The sequence below is a fragment of the Canis lupus genome, chromosome 32 (genome assembly GCF_048164855.1).
Source record: "Canis lupus baileyi chromosome 32, mCanLup2.hap1, whole genome shotgun sequence".
Taxonomy (NCBI): domain Eukaryota; kingdom Metazoa; phylum Chordata; class Mammalia; order Carnivora; family Canidae; genus Canis; species Canis lupus.
The window spans coordinates 13,632,338-13,650,338 of record NC_132869.1 but is presented as its reverse complement, the minus strand read 5'-3'; the positions used below and the strand labels follow the sequence as shown (position 1 = coordinate 13,650,338).

The following is an 18,001-nucleotide window of genomic DNA, read 5'->3' as shown; positions in this document are numbered from 1 at the left end:
CTCTTCCTCTAGTCCAAGCATAACAGCTGCCATCCTCCAACCAGCACAAGGGCCAGTGCCTTGACCTGTGTGACAGGATCTGAGAAATTCTTAAATGGTGTGGGGACGGATTTCACAGGCCACCATAGCCAGGCCTGCTTCTCCTGCCTCCCCTTCCCTAGAGCTCTTGGTCCTTGGGTTGGGGATGTGAGGTCCACATGAAGCTGAGCAGCAGCATCTGGCAGGCTCTCAGGATCAAGAACAAAGCTGATCCAAGAGTCTCTCACCACCTTGGTCCAGCTCCTGTATTCTATCCCCAGCTTAGCTGTCCTCACTGCGTCTCCCTGGGAGGAAGGAAGTGATCTTCTCTGCTGTGGCTCAAGTCCACAGCAAACACTTAGGAGGATAGTCTTCCCAAGTAGACCCACAAAAAATTACAAAAGTTAGGGAGGAAACAGCTAGTCTGATGGAACTAAACAAAGGCCAGATTCTCCATGTGGTGCCCAAGACTGCAGCTTCCGGAGGTCACAGATTGGCAGCCTGTAAACTACTTACTTTGCAACTTAAAAAAAAAAAACAAAACAACAACAACAGGGGCACCTGGCTGGCTCAGTTGTGGGGCCTGAGACTCTTGATCTCAGGTTTGTAAGTTCAGGCCCTATGCTGGGTATAGAGATTTCTTAAAAAATAAAATCTTAAACACTACTGTCACCATACTGATGATTTGAGGGTTTGACCCTCCCATTCATCTCAGCACCAGCAACCCCACAGCCTCACATCCGCAGCTTCACTTGCTAATGTTTTCCGTCCGTTCCACAAAGGCATTGGAGTTTTCAGCCTCTGATTTACAGACTGTGTACAACTACCAGCTGCGCGGTTACCTTGCTCCTGCCGATTGTATTCCTGATCATTTCTACCCTTGGAAGTCCAAATTTACCTATGAGAAATTCAGAAATACTCACTTTTCCAGAACAGCAGGGGTGAAGAGAATGTGTAGTGGCCACTGCACTTTGTAGGAGAGACCTAGGGCTGCCCAACCAGATGCAGGGGCTTCCCGGGGAGAAGTTTCCCGAGAAGGCCCTTCTCTTGCCTGAGCAGCATCTGTTAAGAAAAAAAAGACTGCTGAATCTAGAACCAGAGCTTCGACAACATTCATGAGATGAATGCTTACTTGAGCCTGCAGTGTCAGAAGCATAAAGGTGACAGAAAGGGGACTTGCAGAAGAAGGCAAGGAGAGACTGTGGGAAATTCTCTTAGAGGGTCTTTTGGATTCTTTAGCCTTAAAGTCTGGTGGCTGGAAATAAATAGCGATCATTCCGGCAGCGGGACAAAAACAAAACCAAAACCACAGCCTGGGCATCCCATTTAGCCTCTCTGGACTTCCCTTTACTCCTGTATAAAACAAGTCACATGACAAGGTGCTTCTAAGGTCCAGAATGACATGGTTTCCGTGGAGGTGGATGGAAGGAGAGATGGGAGAACAGAGGATGAACCCATAGGAGCAGAAAGATGCAAGAAAGAATGGCAAACCTTTATGTTCTTTTCCGTGATACTCGATTGTCAAGTGCAATAGAGGGAGAAGGTTGTCATCGTCCAGCAATACCTTGTGTGCGGACTGTTGGAAGGCCACATTCACATCTGCAAGGCAGAGCACATGGGCTGACAAGAATGCCAGGCTTTGTAACAGACCCAGATGAGGCTGGCTTTCCACTTCTGTTCCAGCCTGCCCGTCACTGACACCAGGATGCCATGGACATGGTTGCTTTTGCCTGCCTAGCATGTGTTCCTCCTTTTCTTGCTGAAAACACCACCCAATTTTCCTTAGAGAATCACCCCTCCCACCTTATCCATGTGATTCATTCAGTGGGGTAGGGGTAGGCAGGTGACCCAGGCATACTCAAATAGAATGTAATACTCTACTTTGTTACCCTATTTTATTTAGGGATATAAACATGCCTCAAGTCAGGCCAACCCAGAGGCTCTATTCAGAGTGGAGCTTTTTTTTTTTTGTTTCTGTGTTTCTGAGATAAACAGAGATTTAGTCTATTGGATGTGAGCTTAGTTGGAGGCCATCCTGCTACCCTATGGAGCAGGCCTGTCCAAGAGAAAAAAAGGTAGAGGGCAAAGATGGAATGACACCAAGTCCTGAGGGCATCACGTGAGCCACTGGATCAGACTCGGCCTACAGCCTTTATACTCTGACCTTTTCAGGTAGGAGAATCAATACATTTTTTCCCCCCTTTGTGTGAGACTGAATTGGGTTTTCTGATATCTGCAATAAAAAAAAGTCTTATGTGAGTACAGTGGCCATCCAATGCTTTATAGAGTCAGAAAAAAGGTAACCCTGTCAGTTTCCCATTTTCTTTTCTATTTTTTAAAAATTCTGATCCTTTCCCGGCTCTCCTCATGTAGTTTGAATGGGAATGGTTATCATTCCCATTAGTTAAGAGTGAACCTTTCTGAAGTAAGCATATCTTAACGTCTGACATCTTTGATGCAGGGGTATGATTTGGACGGGGCTAATCAAAACCCTTTCCTGGAATCTTTTAATTTGCTACCAGAGAGACTGGATTTGGTTCCTCCTGTAGACACTGTGAGGTAATTTCTGGAAACTGTTGCTAGCCATGTTTCCAAATGGGACTGGAAGGCCACCAAAAAGCATGGAAGAGGCAGAGACCAGATATGGTACAAGAATTCTAGCAGTATCCAAGTCCCCAGTTTTGGTTGTTCTAAGGCCCAACTATACTCCTATCCCACTGGAGTTACAGATAAAATAGCAAATAAATTCCCCTTTTCTTAGATAGGTTTTCATCATTCACAACCTAAAGAATTCTAATACAAGTGGCAATTGTGATATGTCCCATAGGGAATGTGTAACTATCATCTGATAAAATTACCTGGTTTGTACCCACTCTTCCAGGAAAGGTCAAGAGGCTACTCCAAATGACCTCAAGTGCAGCCCACCTGAAGGGCCTTCCATATGTGGAAAGACTGCTCTGTAATTCACCAGGCTGCTCTTACGTGGGTCAGACTGAATGGTTCAGCAGCAGTCAAGAAACACCCTACAACTTTAGTCAATGGGTAATTCTCAGGTCCACAGGACAATTACCATGTTCAGTTACTGCAGTGGGTGGTGTTTTTAACATGTGTTGAGCTGTGTCAATGAAGGCCTGAAACAGTTCTCCACGTCCCAGAAGGTAAAAGTCTTTAATGATCTGCGGAAAGAATTTCAATTTACAATTCAGTAATCCAGCAGGGCCAGGAGCTCCTCACTATAGTGATTACACACGAAGTTTCTAATCTCATCAATTTGAGCCCAACCTACAAAAGGATATAGGCTTTTGGCATACTTCACAGGGGCATACTTTGTAACTCCTCAAGGCAGGACAACTGATGGGTCTTTGGTGTCAATTATTCAATGGCAACACAAGTCTATTATGCTAGAAGAAAGTAAATACCCAAACCTTTGTACTATAGTACATTTGTAATATTAGAAAGAGTTTGCCCTCTCGGATGAGGACATGTGAGGCCACCCTGGTAGTCTGAACGCAAGCAACCAGTGCTCTCAGGAGAGCCTTGAGAAGTCACTGCCTATCAGCATCATTTTAAGAATTAAAAGACAGTTAAACTATTACCTTCAGCTGACCCAGTAAATCTGACTCTTCCACCATCAGCTTCCAGAGATGCTATAAAAAGAACAAAACAGGGACAAAATTAGATTCCAATGAAAACTTCTATAAAGAATGGGTTTGTACAAATCCAGCAATATACTGAAAACAGAAATATATGCCATGACCAAGTTGAGTTAATGCCAGGAATGAAAGGATAAAGTTTTAAAAAAAAAAAATTTAAGAAACCAAAGGCAAAAATGAGATATAGAAAGACAAACCAAGAAATGGACTCTTTTTTTTTTTTAATTTTTATTTATTTATGATAGTCACAGAGAGAGAGAGAGAGGCAGAGACACAGGCAGAGGGAGAAGCAGGCTCCATGCACCGGGAGCCCGACGTGGGATTCGATCCCGGGTCTCCAGGATCACGCCCTGAGCCAAAGGCAGGCACCAAACCGCTGCGCCACCCAGGGATCCCTGGACTCTTAACTATAGAGAACTGATGGTCAGCAGAGGGGAGGGAGGTGGGGGGATGGGTGTACTGTGAAATGGTGATGGGGATTAAGGAGGGCACTTGCCCTGAAGACCACAGGATGACGTACGGAAGTGTTGAATCACTATATCATATACCTGACACTAATGTTACACTGTATGTTAACTATACTAGAATAGAATTCTTTAAAAAATAGTTGAAAAAGTATACAAAAAAAAAAATCCTAAAAAAGAACCAAGTTGTTGAAACAGTTGGATATCTACAAGCAAAAAATTAAAACTAGATTTATACCATGCACTATATAAAAAATTAATTCAAATTGATCATAAACATACACGTAAAACTGAATACTATAAATTTTGCAAAAGAAAACAGAAGAAAATCTTTGTGACTTTGGGTTAATTAAAGGTTTCTTAGAACACTGACAGCATGACCCATAAAAGAACAATTGATAAAATGTACTCTTCAATATTAACATCTTCTGCTCTTTGAAAGACACTGTGCAGATAATGAAAAGACAAGTCATAAACTGGGAGAAAATGTTAAGTCACATATCTGATAAGGACTTATATCCAGAATACATAAAGAACTCTCAAAACCTGCAATAGGGGATCCCTGGGTGGCGCAGCGGTTTGGCGCCTGCCTTTGGCCCAGGGCGCGATCCTGGAGACCCGGGATCGAATCCCATATCAGGCTCCCGGTGCATGGAGCCTGCTTCTCCCTCTGCCTGTGTCTCTGCCTCTCTCTCTCTCTCTGTGACTATCATAAGTAAATAAATAAAAAAAAAAAAAAAAAAAAAAAAAAAACCTGCAATAGTAAGAAAACAAAACCAATAAAGAAAGGACAAAAGATTTTAGCTGACACTTCACCAAAGAAGATACATGGATCGCAAATAAGCATATGAAAAATATTCAAAATCATTAGTCGTTAGGGGAACATAATTAAAACCACAATGAGGGAACAACCCAAATGTCTATCAACAGATGAAAGGAAAACACACTGGTATGAACAATTGGATACTACTCAACAATAAAAAGGAATAAACTATTAATATATGCCAACATGGTTTAATGTCAATTATGCTGAGATACCTTGTAATAAATTTAATGATGAAAATGAAAGGTATGTACAATAAAAACCCAGAAGACTTTGTTGAAAGAGACTTAAGATGGCACAAATGGAAAGATATCCCATAATCATTGATAAAGAAATATTACTAAAATGTCCATACTGCCCAAAGCCATTTACAGATTCAATGCAATCCTTGTCAAAATTCCAGAGGCATTCTTCACAGAAATTTTAAAAATCTTAAAATCTCTATAGGACTACAAGAAATCCCAATGAGGCAAAGCAATCCTGAAAAAAAACCAAAAAACCAAAACCAAAACAAGAGGCATCAAACTTCCTGATTTCAAACTACAAAGTTATAGTAATTAAAACAGCATGGTACCAACATAAAACGAAATCTAAAGCTGAATGAAACAGAATAGAAAGCTTAGAATTAAACCCCCACATATACAGTCAACCAATATTCAACAAGGGAGCCAAGAACACCCAAAAGGAAAGCATATCTTACAAATGGTGCTGGGTGGGATGCCTGAGTGGCTCAGCAGTTGAGTGTGTCTGCCTTTGACTCAGGGCCTGATCCCAGGGTCACGGGATTGAGTCCCACATCGGGCTTCCTGGATGAAGCCTGCTTTTCCCTCTGCCTCTACTTCTCTTTCTGTGTCTTTCATGAATAATAAAATCTTAAAAAAAAAAAAGGTTCTGGGTAAACTGGTTAAAAACATGCAGGAAAAGGAAACTGGACCCCTATCTTACACCACACATCAAAGACTTAAACATAAAACCTGATACCATAAAACTCCTAAAAGAAAATGTAAGGAAGAACCCCTCAATACTGGTCTTGGTAAAGATTTTTTGGATAGGACACTAAAAGCACAAACAAAAACATAAACAAGTGGGATTACATCAAACTTGAAAGCTTCTGCACAGCAAAAGAAATAATCAACAAAATGAAAAGTCAAGCTCCAGAAAAGGAAAAAAATATGTGCAAACCATGTATCTGATAAGGGATTATAGCTGATATAAAGAAGTCCTACAACTCAACAACAATGAGAAAACACAAACAGTCCAATTAAAAAATGGGCAGAGGAACAAAACAGGTATTTTTCCAAAGAAAACATACAAATGGCCAACAGTTCACAGAATGATTCTTAACATCATTAGCCATCAGGGAAATGTGAATCAAAACCACAATGATATACCACTTCACACCTATTAGAATGGTTATCATCAAGAAGAGGTAACAAGTTGTTGGTGAGGATGTGGAGCAAAGGGAACCTCGTGCACTGTTGGTGGGAATATAAATTGGTTCAGCCACTATGGAAAACACTATGGAGATTACTGAAAAATTAAAAAATGAACTACTATATGATCCAGAATTCTACTTCTGGGTATATACACAAAGGAAATGAAACAGGATTATGAGACAGATACATGTACTGCAGCATTATTCACAATAGCCAAGATAGGGAAATTAAGTGTCCATAATGGAGGAATAAAGATGTGATAAATAATGAAATACTTGTATTTCAGTTATGAAGAAGAAAGAAATTCTGCCACTGTTGACAACACAGATGGACCTTGAGCATATTATACTAAGTGAAACATAGAAAGAAATACTGCATGATATCACTCATATGTGGAATCCAAAAAAGCCATACTCATAAAAACAGAGAGTAAAATGATGGTTACCAGGGGTTGTGGGGTAGGGGAGGATAGGAGAGACGCTGTTTAAGGGTACCAACTTGCAATGAGTAGGTAAGTAAGTCCTGGAGATCTAAGGCATGGTACAGTGAATATAGACAACACTGTTGTACTATAATCAAACTTGCCAAGAGTTTGGGAAGAATCAATCTAGCCAAGAGACTAGATTTTAATTATTCCCACTACAAAAAAGAAATCATAGTTATGTGATGTAACAGAGGTGCTAAATATCCTTACAATGGCAACAATAATATACAAATATATCAAATCAACATGCTGTATACCTTATATTTACAGTTTTTTTTTAAGATTTTATTTATTCAGGGGCACCTGGGTAGCTCAGGTTTGAGCATCTGCCTTTGGCTCAGGTCATGATCCTGAGGTCCTGGGATCAAGTCCCCATATCAGGCTCCCTGCAGGGAGCCTGCTTCTCCGTCTGCCTATGTCTCTACCTCTGTCTCTCTCATGAATAAATAAATTAAATCTTAAAAAAAAATTTATTCAGTTGACAGAAAGAGAAAGAGCATAAGCAAAGGGAGCAGCAGGCAGAAGGAGAGGAAGAAGTAGGCTCCCCACCAAGCAGGGAGCCTGACATGGTGCTAGATCCCAGGACCCCAGGATCATGATCTGAGCCCCAAGGCAGACACCAAACCAAAGGAGCCACATTTACACAAATTCCTCAAATTTACACAATGTCCTATATCAAATACATTTTGTTTTGTTTTGCTTTTTCAAATGCATTAAAAAAATAAAAGCACATGTATTAACAATGAAAAAGAAATAATAAAAACACATGTAATAAAGATCCTCAAAAGATCAATAAAAATCCTCAATAAAATAAAGTTGAAAAAAATTGTATGTTCAGGATACTTTGAGAAGAATGTTATTTCAGGGAATGGATGTGCTAGCTCTTCTATGATGTACTTAGAGAAGTGTTTGTTTATAAACACTTGTAATAATAGTAATTATAAAAGTGGTACGTAATTGCTATGAAATGAGTGCTTAAGTGCAGGGATGTGTTTACCATTCAGCAGTGCATTTAGAGAAATGTTTATAATAATGACATTAACGATGGTGATAGGAATGTTCTGTGCAAGCTTTAAAGAGGAATAAACTATTGATACACGCAACAGGGATTAATCTCAAAATAATCGTGAGGAAAAGCCACCTGACCCACCTCCTCCCCCAAAAGAGTACACATTGTTTGACTCCATTTATATAAATTAGAGAAAATGCAAACTAATCTCTAGTGACAGAAAGCAGATCAGTGGCTGCTTGGGGGCAGGGAGGTAAAAAGCACTGAAAATAAATGGAAGATGATTTGAGGTAAATAAAGACCTGAAAGAGCTGGGTAATGATCTTAACTAATAAAATAGAATTTAAGTAATAAATATATATATTTAATATATATAAATAAATATATGGCCTAAGTGATAAAGATTGTTATATATACATAAAAGGAAATACAATAAATATATATTTATTATGAATATGTACATGCCTAACATACAGCCTGGAAATGAAACATTAGAACATGGCTCGAGGGATGCCTGGGTGGCTTAGCGGTTGAGCGTCTGTCTTCAGCTGAGGTTGTGATCCCACAATTCCAGGATCAAGTCCCACATTAGGCTCCCTGCATGGAACCTGCTTCTCCCTCTGTCTCTGCCTTCCTCTGTCTTTCATGAACACATAAATAAAGTCTTAAAAAAAAAAAAAAAAAAGAACATGGTTCGAACTCTAGACTCACACAGAATATATACTCTCTGAGCACAGGCAGAACTAAAAGCAAAAAAATGGGCCCTAGGTTTATCCGTAAAGGAAAACTCAATCAACTCTAAAGGACTCCTCTACATACTGTGTTTTCCAACTATACTGCAATAAAAATAAAAGCTTAATCAATTCCTGGGATTAAAAAGAATATTAGAAAGAAAATAAAAAATTAAGAATAAGATGATAGTATATACACTCCAGGCCAAAAACTTGTGGGACAGGATCAAAGCAATATGGAAAGTTTTTTTTTTTTTTAATATGGAAAGTTTTATATACATTTCCTAGGAGGCAAGGGTTACAAATAGAAAAGTTTTCAACCCAGAAAACTAGCAAAGAGTAACAGAAAACTCAAAGAAACAAGAAGGAAGAAAAAATAATAAAGGCAGATATCAATGGAGACAGAGGAAAAAGAAGGTAACAAAAACACAGGCTGGTTCTTCGAAAAGATTAGTAAGATTCAACAGTAAAAGATTAAAATAAAATACAAAGTAAAACAAATAGCTACTAAAAAAAAACAAAAACAAACAAAAAACAAATAGCTACTGACAGATTTTATAAAAAATTAAATCTAGATGAAACGGGCCTTCCTAGAAAAGTAGAAAATAACAAAATTGGTACAAGAAATAATGGTCTTGAACAGATTAATGTATGTTTAAATACACTGAAATGGTAAAGATTCCCCCCTCCCTTTTTTAAACATTTATTTATGGGGGGTGGGGACGATCAGCAGGTGGAGGGGCAGAGGGAGGAGGAGAGGAATTCTCAAGCTGACTCCACCACATGGGGCTTGATCCTCAGACCCTGGGATCATGAACTGAAATCAAGAGTCAGATGCTTCACTGACCGAGCCACCCAGGCACTCCAAAGATTGCCCCTTCTTCTTTTTTTTTTTTTTTTTTTTATTCATAGAGACAGAGAGAGAGAGAGAGGCAGAGACACAGGCAGAGGGAGAAGCAGGCGTCATACAGAGAGCCTGATGTGGGACTCGATCCAGGGTCTCCAGGATCACGCCCTGGGCTGCGGGCGGCGCTAAACCGCTGCGCCACTGGGGCTGCCCAAGATTGCCCCTTCTTGAACAACTACCTAGCTTAGATAATTTTTCAGGTTTAATCAAACTTCCAATAACAACTCTTATCCTATATTCATTGTTCCAGAAGAAAGAAGAGTAATAGATAGCTACCTCATTATACGAGGTTTAATACAGTCTTTATTCTGCAACCACATGGGAATAAAACAGGAATCATCTAATTTCACTAGTAAATATAGATGCAAAAATCCCAAATATTGTACTGTCTAACCAAATCTAACAGTGTATTAAAAAATAAAACCTCGGGGCACCTGGGTAGCTCAGTCAGGTGAGCTTCTGCCTCTGGCTCAGGTCATGATGTCAGGGTCCTGGGATTGAGCCCCACATTGGACTCTGCTCAGCAGGGAGCCCGCTTCTCCCTCTCCCTCTGCTGCTTCCCCTGCTTGTGCTCTGTTAAATAAAAATCTTAAAAAAAAAATAAAAATAAAAAAAAAAGCAATGGAAGTACTCAATTTCTGGGAAGTAGAAAGCCTACCCTGACACACAAACCTCGGCCACAGTACTGCGGATCCGATCCACCACCTGCTCGAAATCCACCAGGCTAAAGAGCGGCTGCTGTTTGAGCCGATGCAGCTCTGCAGCAAAAGTGTCCTCCTGGTTCTTCAAAATGGATCCTGCAAAACAGGAAGGCACTATCAAAGAAAGAGAATAGCAGGACAGGCAAGGATTTCTAGACCCCATGGTGTGGCTCTTTCACCTGCTTCTTATATAAGCATGTCATGGTCGTGCTGCAATCTCAGTGGGTAAATCTTACCAGACACTCCCTTGGTCCCAGCTTAGGCTGGGGCCACGCAATATTAAAAAGGACCTTTGAAGAAAGGTACATTGGGCAAGGAGGTTCTTACCTTTCCTAGTCAGGTTTACATTTTGATTCTCAAACATCTGGACAGATTCTCCAACAAACAGGATTTTTTCAGCAACCCTCACTGGAATGTAGGATGGCAAAATCTCCACTCGTAAGGAAAACTGTTTCAGAGACGGCGCCAGCATGTTCTCTTCCTCTATCAAGCGCTGCTCCAGGAAATAACCCATATCAGATATAATGTATGAAGTAAGAAGGGGAGAGTAAGAAAACATAATTAACTCTCCCAACTCATGATTTACATTTTCTAGGAGGTACAGACTTTAATTTTTAAAATTTATTTATTAGGGAGGGAAAAAAAGTGCAAGCGAGTAGGGGAGGAACAGAGGTTGACAGAATCTCAAGGAGACTGTGCTGAGCACAGAGCCCCATGTGGGGCTCAGTCCCAGGATCCTGAGATCACGACCTGAGCCGAAATGAGGAGTTGGATGCTTAACCAACTGGGCTACCCAGGAGTCGTCCCTAGAAGCAGGGACTTTATTTTTTAAAGATTTTATTTTTAAAGATTTGAGAGAGCGCACAAGTTGGGGAAGAGGCAGAAGGAGAGGGAGAGGTAGACTGATCCCAGGACCCTGAGATCATGACCTGAGCCAGTCAGACGCTTAACCGACAGAGCCACCCAGGCGCCCCAAAGCAGGGACTTTAAAGTTGCACAATGCCAAATAACCAGTGTTAGAGAGATGAACATATCTCTATTTTCAGACAACAGGACAACATGGAAGAAATAACAGTGTTTGGTTTTTTTTTTTTTTTTAACATTTGGATTTTAGTCCTCACTCTGCCTTTATTATGTAAGAATTTGTGTGGTGCAGGAAATCGGTTTCCTTACCTGTATCATGGAATAATTAGTCTTTATTTTTTCCAGGTCTGTATGTCTGTGACTTTATTATCTCGTCATATATGCTGGCTCTGCCCAGCTCTTCATTAGTACCCTAGCCCAAGTCCTTTAGCCAAGTGGTTCTCAAAATGTGGCTTGTGGACCAGCATCATTAGCCTCACTTGGAAGCTTGTTAGAAATGCAAATTTTCAAGCCCTGCCTCAGATCTAAGATAACCTGGGAGATGAGGCCCAGCCACTCATCCCTGTTTTAACAAGCTCTCCAGCTAATTCTGACACACACAGAAGTTTAAGAACCACTGATCTGGCCCATGAAGCCGCAGATGCCTACCACCCAATCACTCAGACCCCTCCCATTCCTCTGACTTGCTTTGGATTTGACCCTTATCTTCCAGCTGCAACCAGGAACTCTGAGCTCCACAATCCTGACTTTGAGCTCTGCTATTTATCCTTTTTGTTACGTGTTCTAGTGCTGGTGGTCTTCAAGGGCTACCCAGATCCTCTTTTCCTCTAGCTCTCCTCACTCTTCTTAAACAATCACAATCTTCTGTCACTGAATTGATTATTGTAACAGGTGTTTTTAATCTTTTTACATCATTGCCATTATATAAAAGCTATGGACCTTCCAGACAAATAAACAAACATACATTTCATAGAACCTCCTGAAGCCACCCATGGGCCCCAGGTTAAAAACTGCTATATGCCGATGACCCCTTAATCTTTATCTTCAAGCTAGACTGTTCTCATGAGCTCCAGGCTCAGCCCACTGGACATTTCCTGCAAGTATCTCAAACTCAACAGGTCCAAAATTAAGTTACAAAAAAAAAAAAAAAAAAGGAGGCTCCACACTCAGCATGGAGCCCAATATGGGGCTTGAACTCACAGTCCTCAGATCAAGACCTCAGGTGATATCAAGAATTGGTTGCTTAACCAACTGAGCCACCCAGAAGCCCCTCAACATGTCCAAAATCAGATCCATCCTCTTTCTCCCAATACCTGCCACACACATTCCATATTATCTCTACCCACCTCGCTGCTGAAGGCAGAAACTTGGGTATCATTCTTGACTCTTCCCTCTGGACTCATATCCAATCACTAAGGCCTACCTATTTCACATCCTAAATCTCTCTCAAGCCACTCTATTCCTCTGCATATTTATTGTTACCACCCTAGATTTAAGCCATTATTATTTTTCACCTGTGTCCCCAACATTCTAACTGACCTATCTGCTGCTAGTTTTTATTTTATTTTTTTAAAAAACAATCTCCCCACACACTATCCAGAGTCATCTATCATAAAGTCTGATTATGTTAACTTCTTGCCAAAAAATCTTCACTGGCTCTCAGCTCTTTTGAGATTCAAGTCCAAATTCCTTCCCATTCAAGGGCTTTCATGATTTTACCTCAATAGTTTCTGTGATTGCCACTTCCCCCATCCCCTCCAAGGTCCTCGCACTTTGTTTTTGGTTTTTTGTTTTAAAAGATTTTATTTATTTGTCTGACAGGGAGAGTACAAGCAAGTGGAGCAGGAGAGGGAGAAGCAGGCTTCCCACTGAGCAGGGAGCTTGATGTGGGGCTCAATCTCAGGACCCCAAGATCATGACCCGAGCCAAAAGTAGATGCTTAGCCAACTGAGCCACCCATGTGCCCTTGTCTTTGCACTTTGTATTTCAGCTTTTACTTAACCATTTCAATTTAATTACTACTGGTTCCTCAAATAAGCCAGGTCTTACATGGTCTCTGTACTTTATACACATACTTCCCTCTGCCTGGAACATTTCTTGACTCCTCCTCCCAAACTTTTTGCAATTTAGGTGTACAGTCTACTGAAAAGCTTCTCTAGCTACTCTAAGTCCAAGTTCTGAGAACACTCCTATTTGCTCTTTCCAGAGCACTTAGTACACTATAATGTCACTTGACTTTTCTACATTTTCCACTAAACAATAAGCTCTTTAAGGGCAGGGTCTGCTATGTTTTATTCAACTACTTCAGTCAAACACCCAGTAACTCTCCTAGAACAGTGACTGGTGTATATGGAACAGGCATTCAAGAAAATGTTGTAGCAGGACAAAGGAATAAATGGATCAATGGATGAATAAAGACAATATAGGTCTTTGGGGATTCTAATTGAAACTCCAAGCCGCATTTAAAAGTTATAAAGTAGGGACATCTGGGTGGCTCAGTGGTTGAGTGCCTTACATTCAGGGCGTGATCCTGGGGTTCAGAGATCGAGTCCCACATGCAGGATCGAGTCCCTGCATGGAGCCTGCTTCTCCCTCTGCCTATGTCTCTGCCTCTCTGTCTCTCATGAATAAATAAATAAATCTAAAAAAAAATAAGAGTTATAGAGTAGCTACATGGCTACCTTAAGAGATAAGACTTATTAATCTCAAAAATGCATATACTGGGAAAAGGGGAAACAAAGGAATCTTAAAGATTTTGTTTTGTAGTCTCACATTAAGTTAGGTGTTAAGAATGGAGTTAAGATGAAGCCAAGTTCAAGTGTTTATATATGCAGAATTTGTGAAAGCTGCTTCAATTATAATGAGCTGGGAAGGAGGATGGAAATTACTGTAAGGTTACCTAGTTATAGATTTTTCTGACTCCTGGCAGGTATGCTAGGCTTTGTTATGCTCTCACCAAGTCCTGGAGTTCTCTCAACTGTTTTCCTGTCAGTCCCCCAATGCCCAGATCCTCTTCATCCTCTTCTGTCTGGGCACTGACATTACCAGAAGAGGGACCCTGTTTGATAAAGAACTCTTCATGCTGGTCCAGGAGGAGTCCATGTAGCATCCAGGCTGAGAGCTGCTTGTACATGACCCCATGACACACGGCCAGGATCCTGAGTAGAGAGAAAAGCAGGAGCCTTAGAAGTCCACTTAACGAACATGAAACCCCTCATCAGCACAGAGGCCACGCTCTAAACTGTGACAGGATAAACAGAGGCCTGAGAGTCTGATGACTCAGGAAGGAAATGACCAATTAAGCTAAAAATAAGTGTGCTGTTTCAATTTAAAAGTTTATGGATGAACTAAGTGATTAAATCTCCAAACTTGTAGCCTACAAACTGAAGTCTAAATGTACAGTAAACGTTCTGTTAGTTTTTTAGGAGAGGTACATTTTCTTTTGTATGAAGTGTGTTTCAAGATTGAGGGTTCTTGTTAAAGTTAAATGCACTTACAGGAGTGTTTTTGGCTAATATAGTATTAAATTTGTTTTATTCTTGTTGGCATCACATAGGGAGAGTAGATTCACTCTGTGAGAGGCAGGTTTACCTGAAGAAGTATAATCCAACAAAATGCAGAAAGGTTGTTGGAGAATGGGATATTCTCGTGGTCTCAAAGGATCACTTCCCAGATAACATTAATTACAAAGATGAAAATGTGCCTTTAAAATGGAAGACATCTTGGGTAGCCCAGGTGGCTCAGCGGTTTAGCACCACCTTCAGTCCAGAGCGTGATCCTGGAGACCCGGGATTGAGTCCCATGTCGGGCTCCCTGCGTGCAGCATGACTGTATCCCTTTGCCTGTATCTCTGCCTCTCTGTGTGTGTGCATGTGTGTGTCTCATTAATAAATAAAATCTTTTAAAAATAAATAAATAAAATGGAGACATCTGATAGAAAACACCTAAACCAAGTGATCAAGCTTTTACAACAGCAATAATGGAATATACTTTCTGTGCCTTCTGATGAGATGCAACAAGAAATAACATGGCCTGTGGTATGTAGTGTTCTTGCCAAAAATGTTTAACGTAAATCGAATCCATGAGGAAATAATCAGAAAAATCCAGGTTATGTAAGAGTTAACAAGACAGCTGGTGAAGACTCTTAAAATGTCAGTTGTCATCAAAGATTTAAAAGGCAAGGAAGGGGGCAGCCCGGGTAGCTCAGCGGTTTAGAGCCTGCCTTCCGCCCAGGGCGTGATCCCGGAGTCCTGAGATCGAGTCCCACATCGGGCTCCCTGCATGGAGCCTGCTTGTATCTCTGCCTCTCTCTCTCTCTCTGTGTCTCTCATGAATAAATAAAATCTTAAAAAAATTGTGCACATTTGAGTATTTGATCTATAAAATTTGGTCCCTGCAAATATATGATGTAAGATTTTATATTCCGTGCATAAAACTACGTATATTTATCTAGAGAAATACACAGCAAAAGTTAAATTGGATGTCTCAAAGATTAGAAAATGTTACTATTTTTTTCTTTGCATGTCTGTATTTTCTCTTTTTTTTTTTTAATATTTTATTTATTTATTCATGAGAGACACAGAGAAAGAGAGAGAAGCAGAGGCACAGGCAGAAGGAGAAGCAGGCTCCATGCAGGGAGCCTGATGTGGGACTCGATCCCGGGACTCCAGGATCACGCCCTGGGCCAAAGGCAGGCGCTAGACCACTGAGCCACCCAGGGATCCCCCATGTCTGTATTTTCTATAATCAAAATGTAGTTCTTTTTTCTGCAATTCTTAATTCTCCAATAGAATTGCATTCTCAAAATGCAATTCTTAATTCTCCAATAGAGAATTAAGTTCTGTAAGCATGTTCTGGAAAGTTTCCTTTTGCAGATTCTAACAGTATTTATATTTATAGCATTTTAATTTTAATTTTATGTTTATAGACTATCAAGGGAATACACCTCTATTTAGCTTTCTTCCACTGCTGGAATTTTCTAATTTCCTACAGACAACATTACAATGAATGTTTCTGCATATGGTTATTCTTTAAAATAACTGTCAGGATAAAATTCCTCAAGAGTGGCATTATGGAATGATAAAAGTGTAAATATTTTTAAGACCCTCAATATGAAATATTAGCTACTCAAAATACACATGTTTAGATATAGCTACTTTATCCAGCACATGTAATGGAAATTCTCCAAGGATAATGAGATCCCCAAATTAAAAAGCATTGCATCAAGGTCATATAGGTGACTAGATCCTAGCTTTGATACTCAAACTTCATCACTCTTTTTTCAGTTTCTGAGCCATCATACATGTGGGCTTTTCTATCCTGCTCTACATAGAAAAGCTCATGGATCTTTTCTATCCTGGTCATAATTTTTCCCAGAGGGAAAAGCTGACCTGGGATGACCTGAAAATAAAACAAGTGCAAAGTCAAGGCACTTGGTCACCCACCCCTGCCCCCAATTCAGCCATGACTTACTTTTCTAGTGCACTGCGAACAGGAGGCAAACCTCCACAGCTGTGTTTGTATACCGTTTCCAGGATCTGACAACCATGAATCTGTGCAAAATACAGCCTTGTCAAACTTGATTCCATTTCAATAGTTCCTGTAACACAAACTCACATTCTGTATTCAATCCAGAGGGCACAATCCAGCAGATAATGGGGATAAAGATCTATGTATAGTTCTGATTCTGAATCCAATTCCAATGTGTTTGGGAGGCGGTTCCTCCACAACACCAAGCAATTCTCTAACACCAGCTAGGTGTCCTATAATTCAACTCAGTTCTAACACGACCTACCCAGAATATCATCAGATTCCCACAAGACTGCCCTCAGCCTCTGACACCAATCTCAAGCACAGGACTGACTGGCTGAGGAATCGGAAGTTCCCATGACCCTCTCCTTGGATTCCATGAATTTGCTAGAGCAGCTCACAAAACTGAGAAAAGCCTTTTACTCATTAGATTACCTGTTTATTAAAAAGCAAACTAAAGATAAGAATCAACAGTCAGATGAATAGATGCACAGTACGAAGTCCCAAACAAAGGAGCTTCAGTGTCCAAGGAGTGTGGGCCCAGAAGTGTATGTAGCATGAAGAAGAGTTCTGGTTCACCAACCTACAAGTTCTCTGAAACCAGTCCTTCTGGGTTTTTATGGAGGCTTCATTACATAGTCACAATTGATTAATCATTGGCTACTGGTGACTGAACTCAATCTCTAGCAGCTTTCTCTTCCTCAGAGGTCAGAGGTATGAGTCAACCCTCCAATCAAATTGTTGGTTCTCTTGGCAACCAGCCTATCCTTAGGTGCTTTCCAAAAGTCACTTAACATAGGCTCAGGTGTGGTTGATAGGGGTTTGTTATGAATATCAGGACACCTTTATCATTCTTATCACTTACAAAATTTCAAGGGTTTTAGAAGCTCTGTGTCAGAAAGGGAATGAAGTTCAAATATATGTTTGTTATGATAGATCATGATATCATAATAGTTGCTCTCAAAAGGATGGAGCCCTACTTAATCCTCTCTACTCCACCAGTATCCCCACCCCCAGCAAAGGCAGTAGCACGTGGGAGTTTTTAAGAAATGCAAATTGTTGGGCCCAACTCCAGCCTTACTGAATCAGCATCTCTGGGGTTTTAACCAGCAGCCACATGGTTTTAACAGTCTGCTCCAAGTGATTCTAATGTACAGTGAAGTTTGAGAACTATTGCACTAGAGAAACCAAAATAATTTAGAGTTGGAATTCCAACCTAAGAGGTAAGGAAATCTTTTTATTTCAGATTAAGGCCTAATTCAGGCTCTTTATAAGGCATATAATTTCCCAAAAATCTGTTTCTTCCATGTCCTTCTGGTTCACTCTCTTTTTAAAACTGCTTTATTGAAGTATAATTTATATACCATAAAATTCACCTATTT

General features: G+C 40.4%; 1 protein-coding gene across 1 annotated transcript in view; it reads right to left on the bottom strand.

Annotated features, from left to right (window-relative positions):
• Positions 1-18,001, bottom strand: part of TUBGCP4 (tubulin gamma complex component 4) — a 36,236-nt gene that overhangs the window by 6,042 nt on the left and 12,193 nt on the right. The window contains exons 6-13 of the mRNA XM_072809291.1: positions 16,563-16,642; positions 14,047-14,248; positions 10,554-10,719; positions 10,198-10,322; positions 3,615-3,665; positions 3,089-3,194; positions 1,510-1,617; positions 942-1,080 (exon numbers count right to left, since the gene is read on the bottom strand). Coding sequence (XP_072665392.1) covers positions 942-1,080; positions 1,510-1,617; positions 3,089-3,194; positions 3,615-3,665; positions 10,198-10,322; positions 10,554-10,719; positions 14,047-14,248; positions 16,563-16,642 — 977 coding nt within the window. The remainder of the gene's footprint in view (positions 1-941; positions 1,081-1,509; positions 1,618-3,088; positions 3,195-3,614; positions 3,666-10,197; positions 10,323-10,553; positions 10,720-14,046; positions 14,249-16,562; positions 16,643-18,001) is intronic.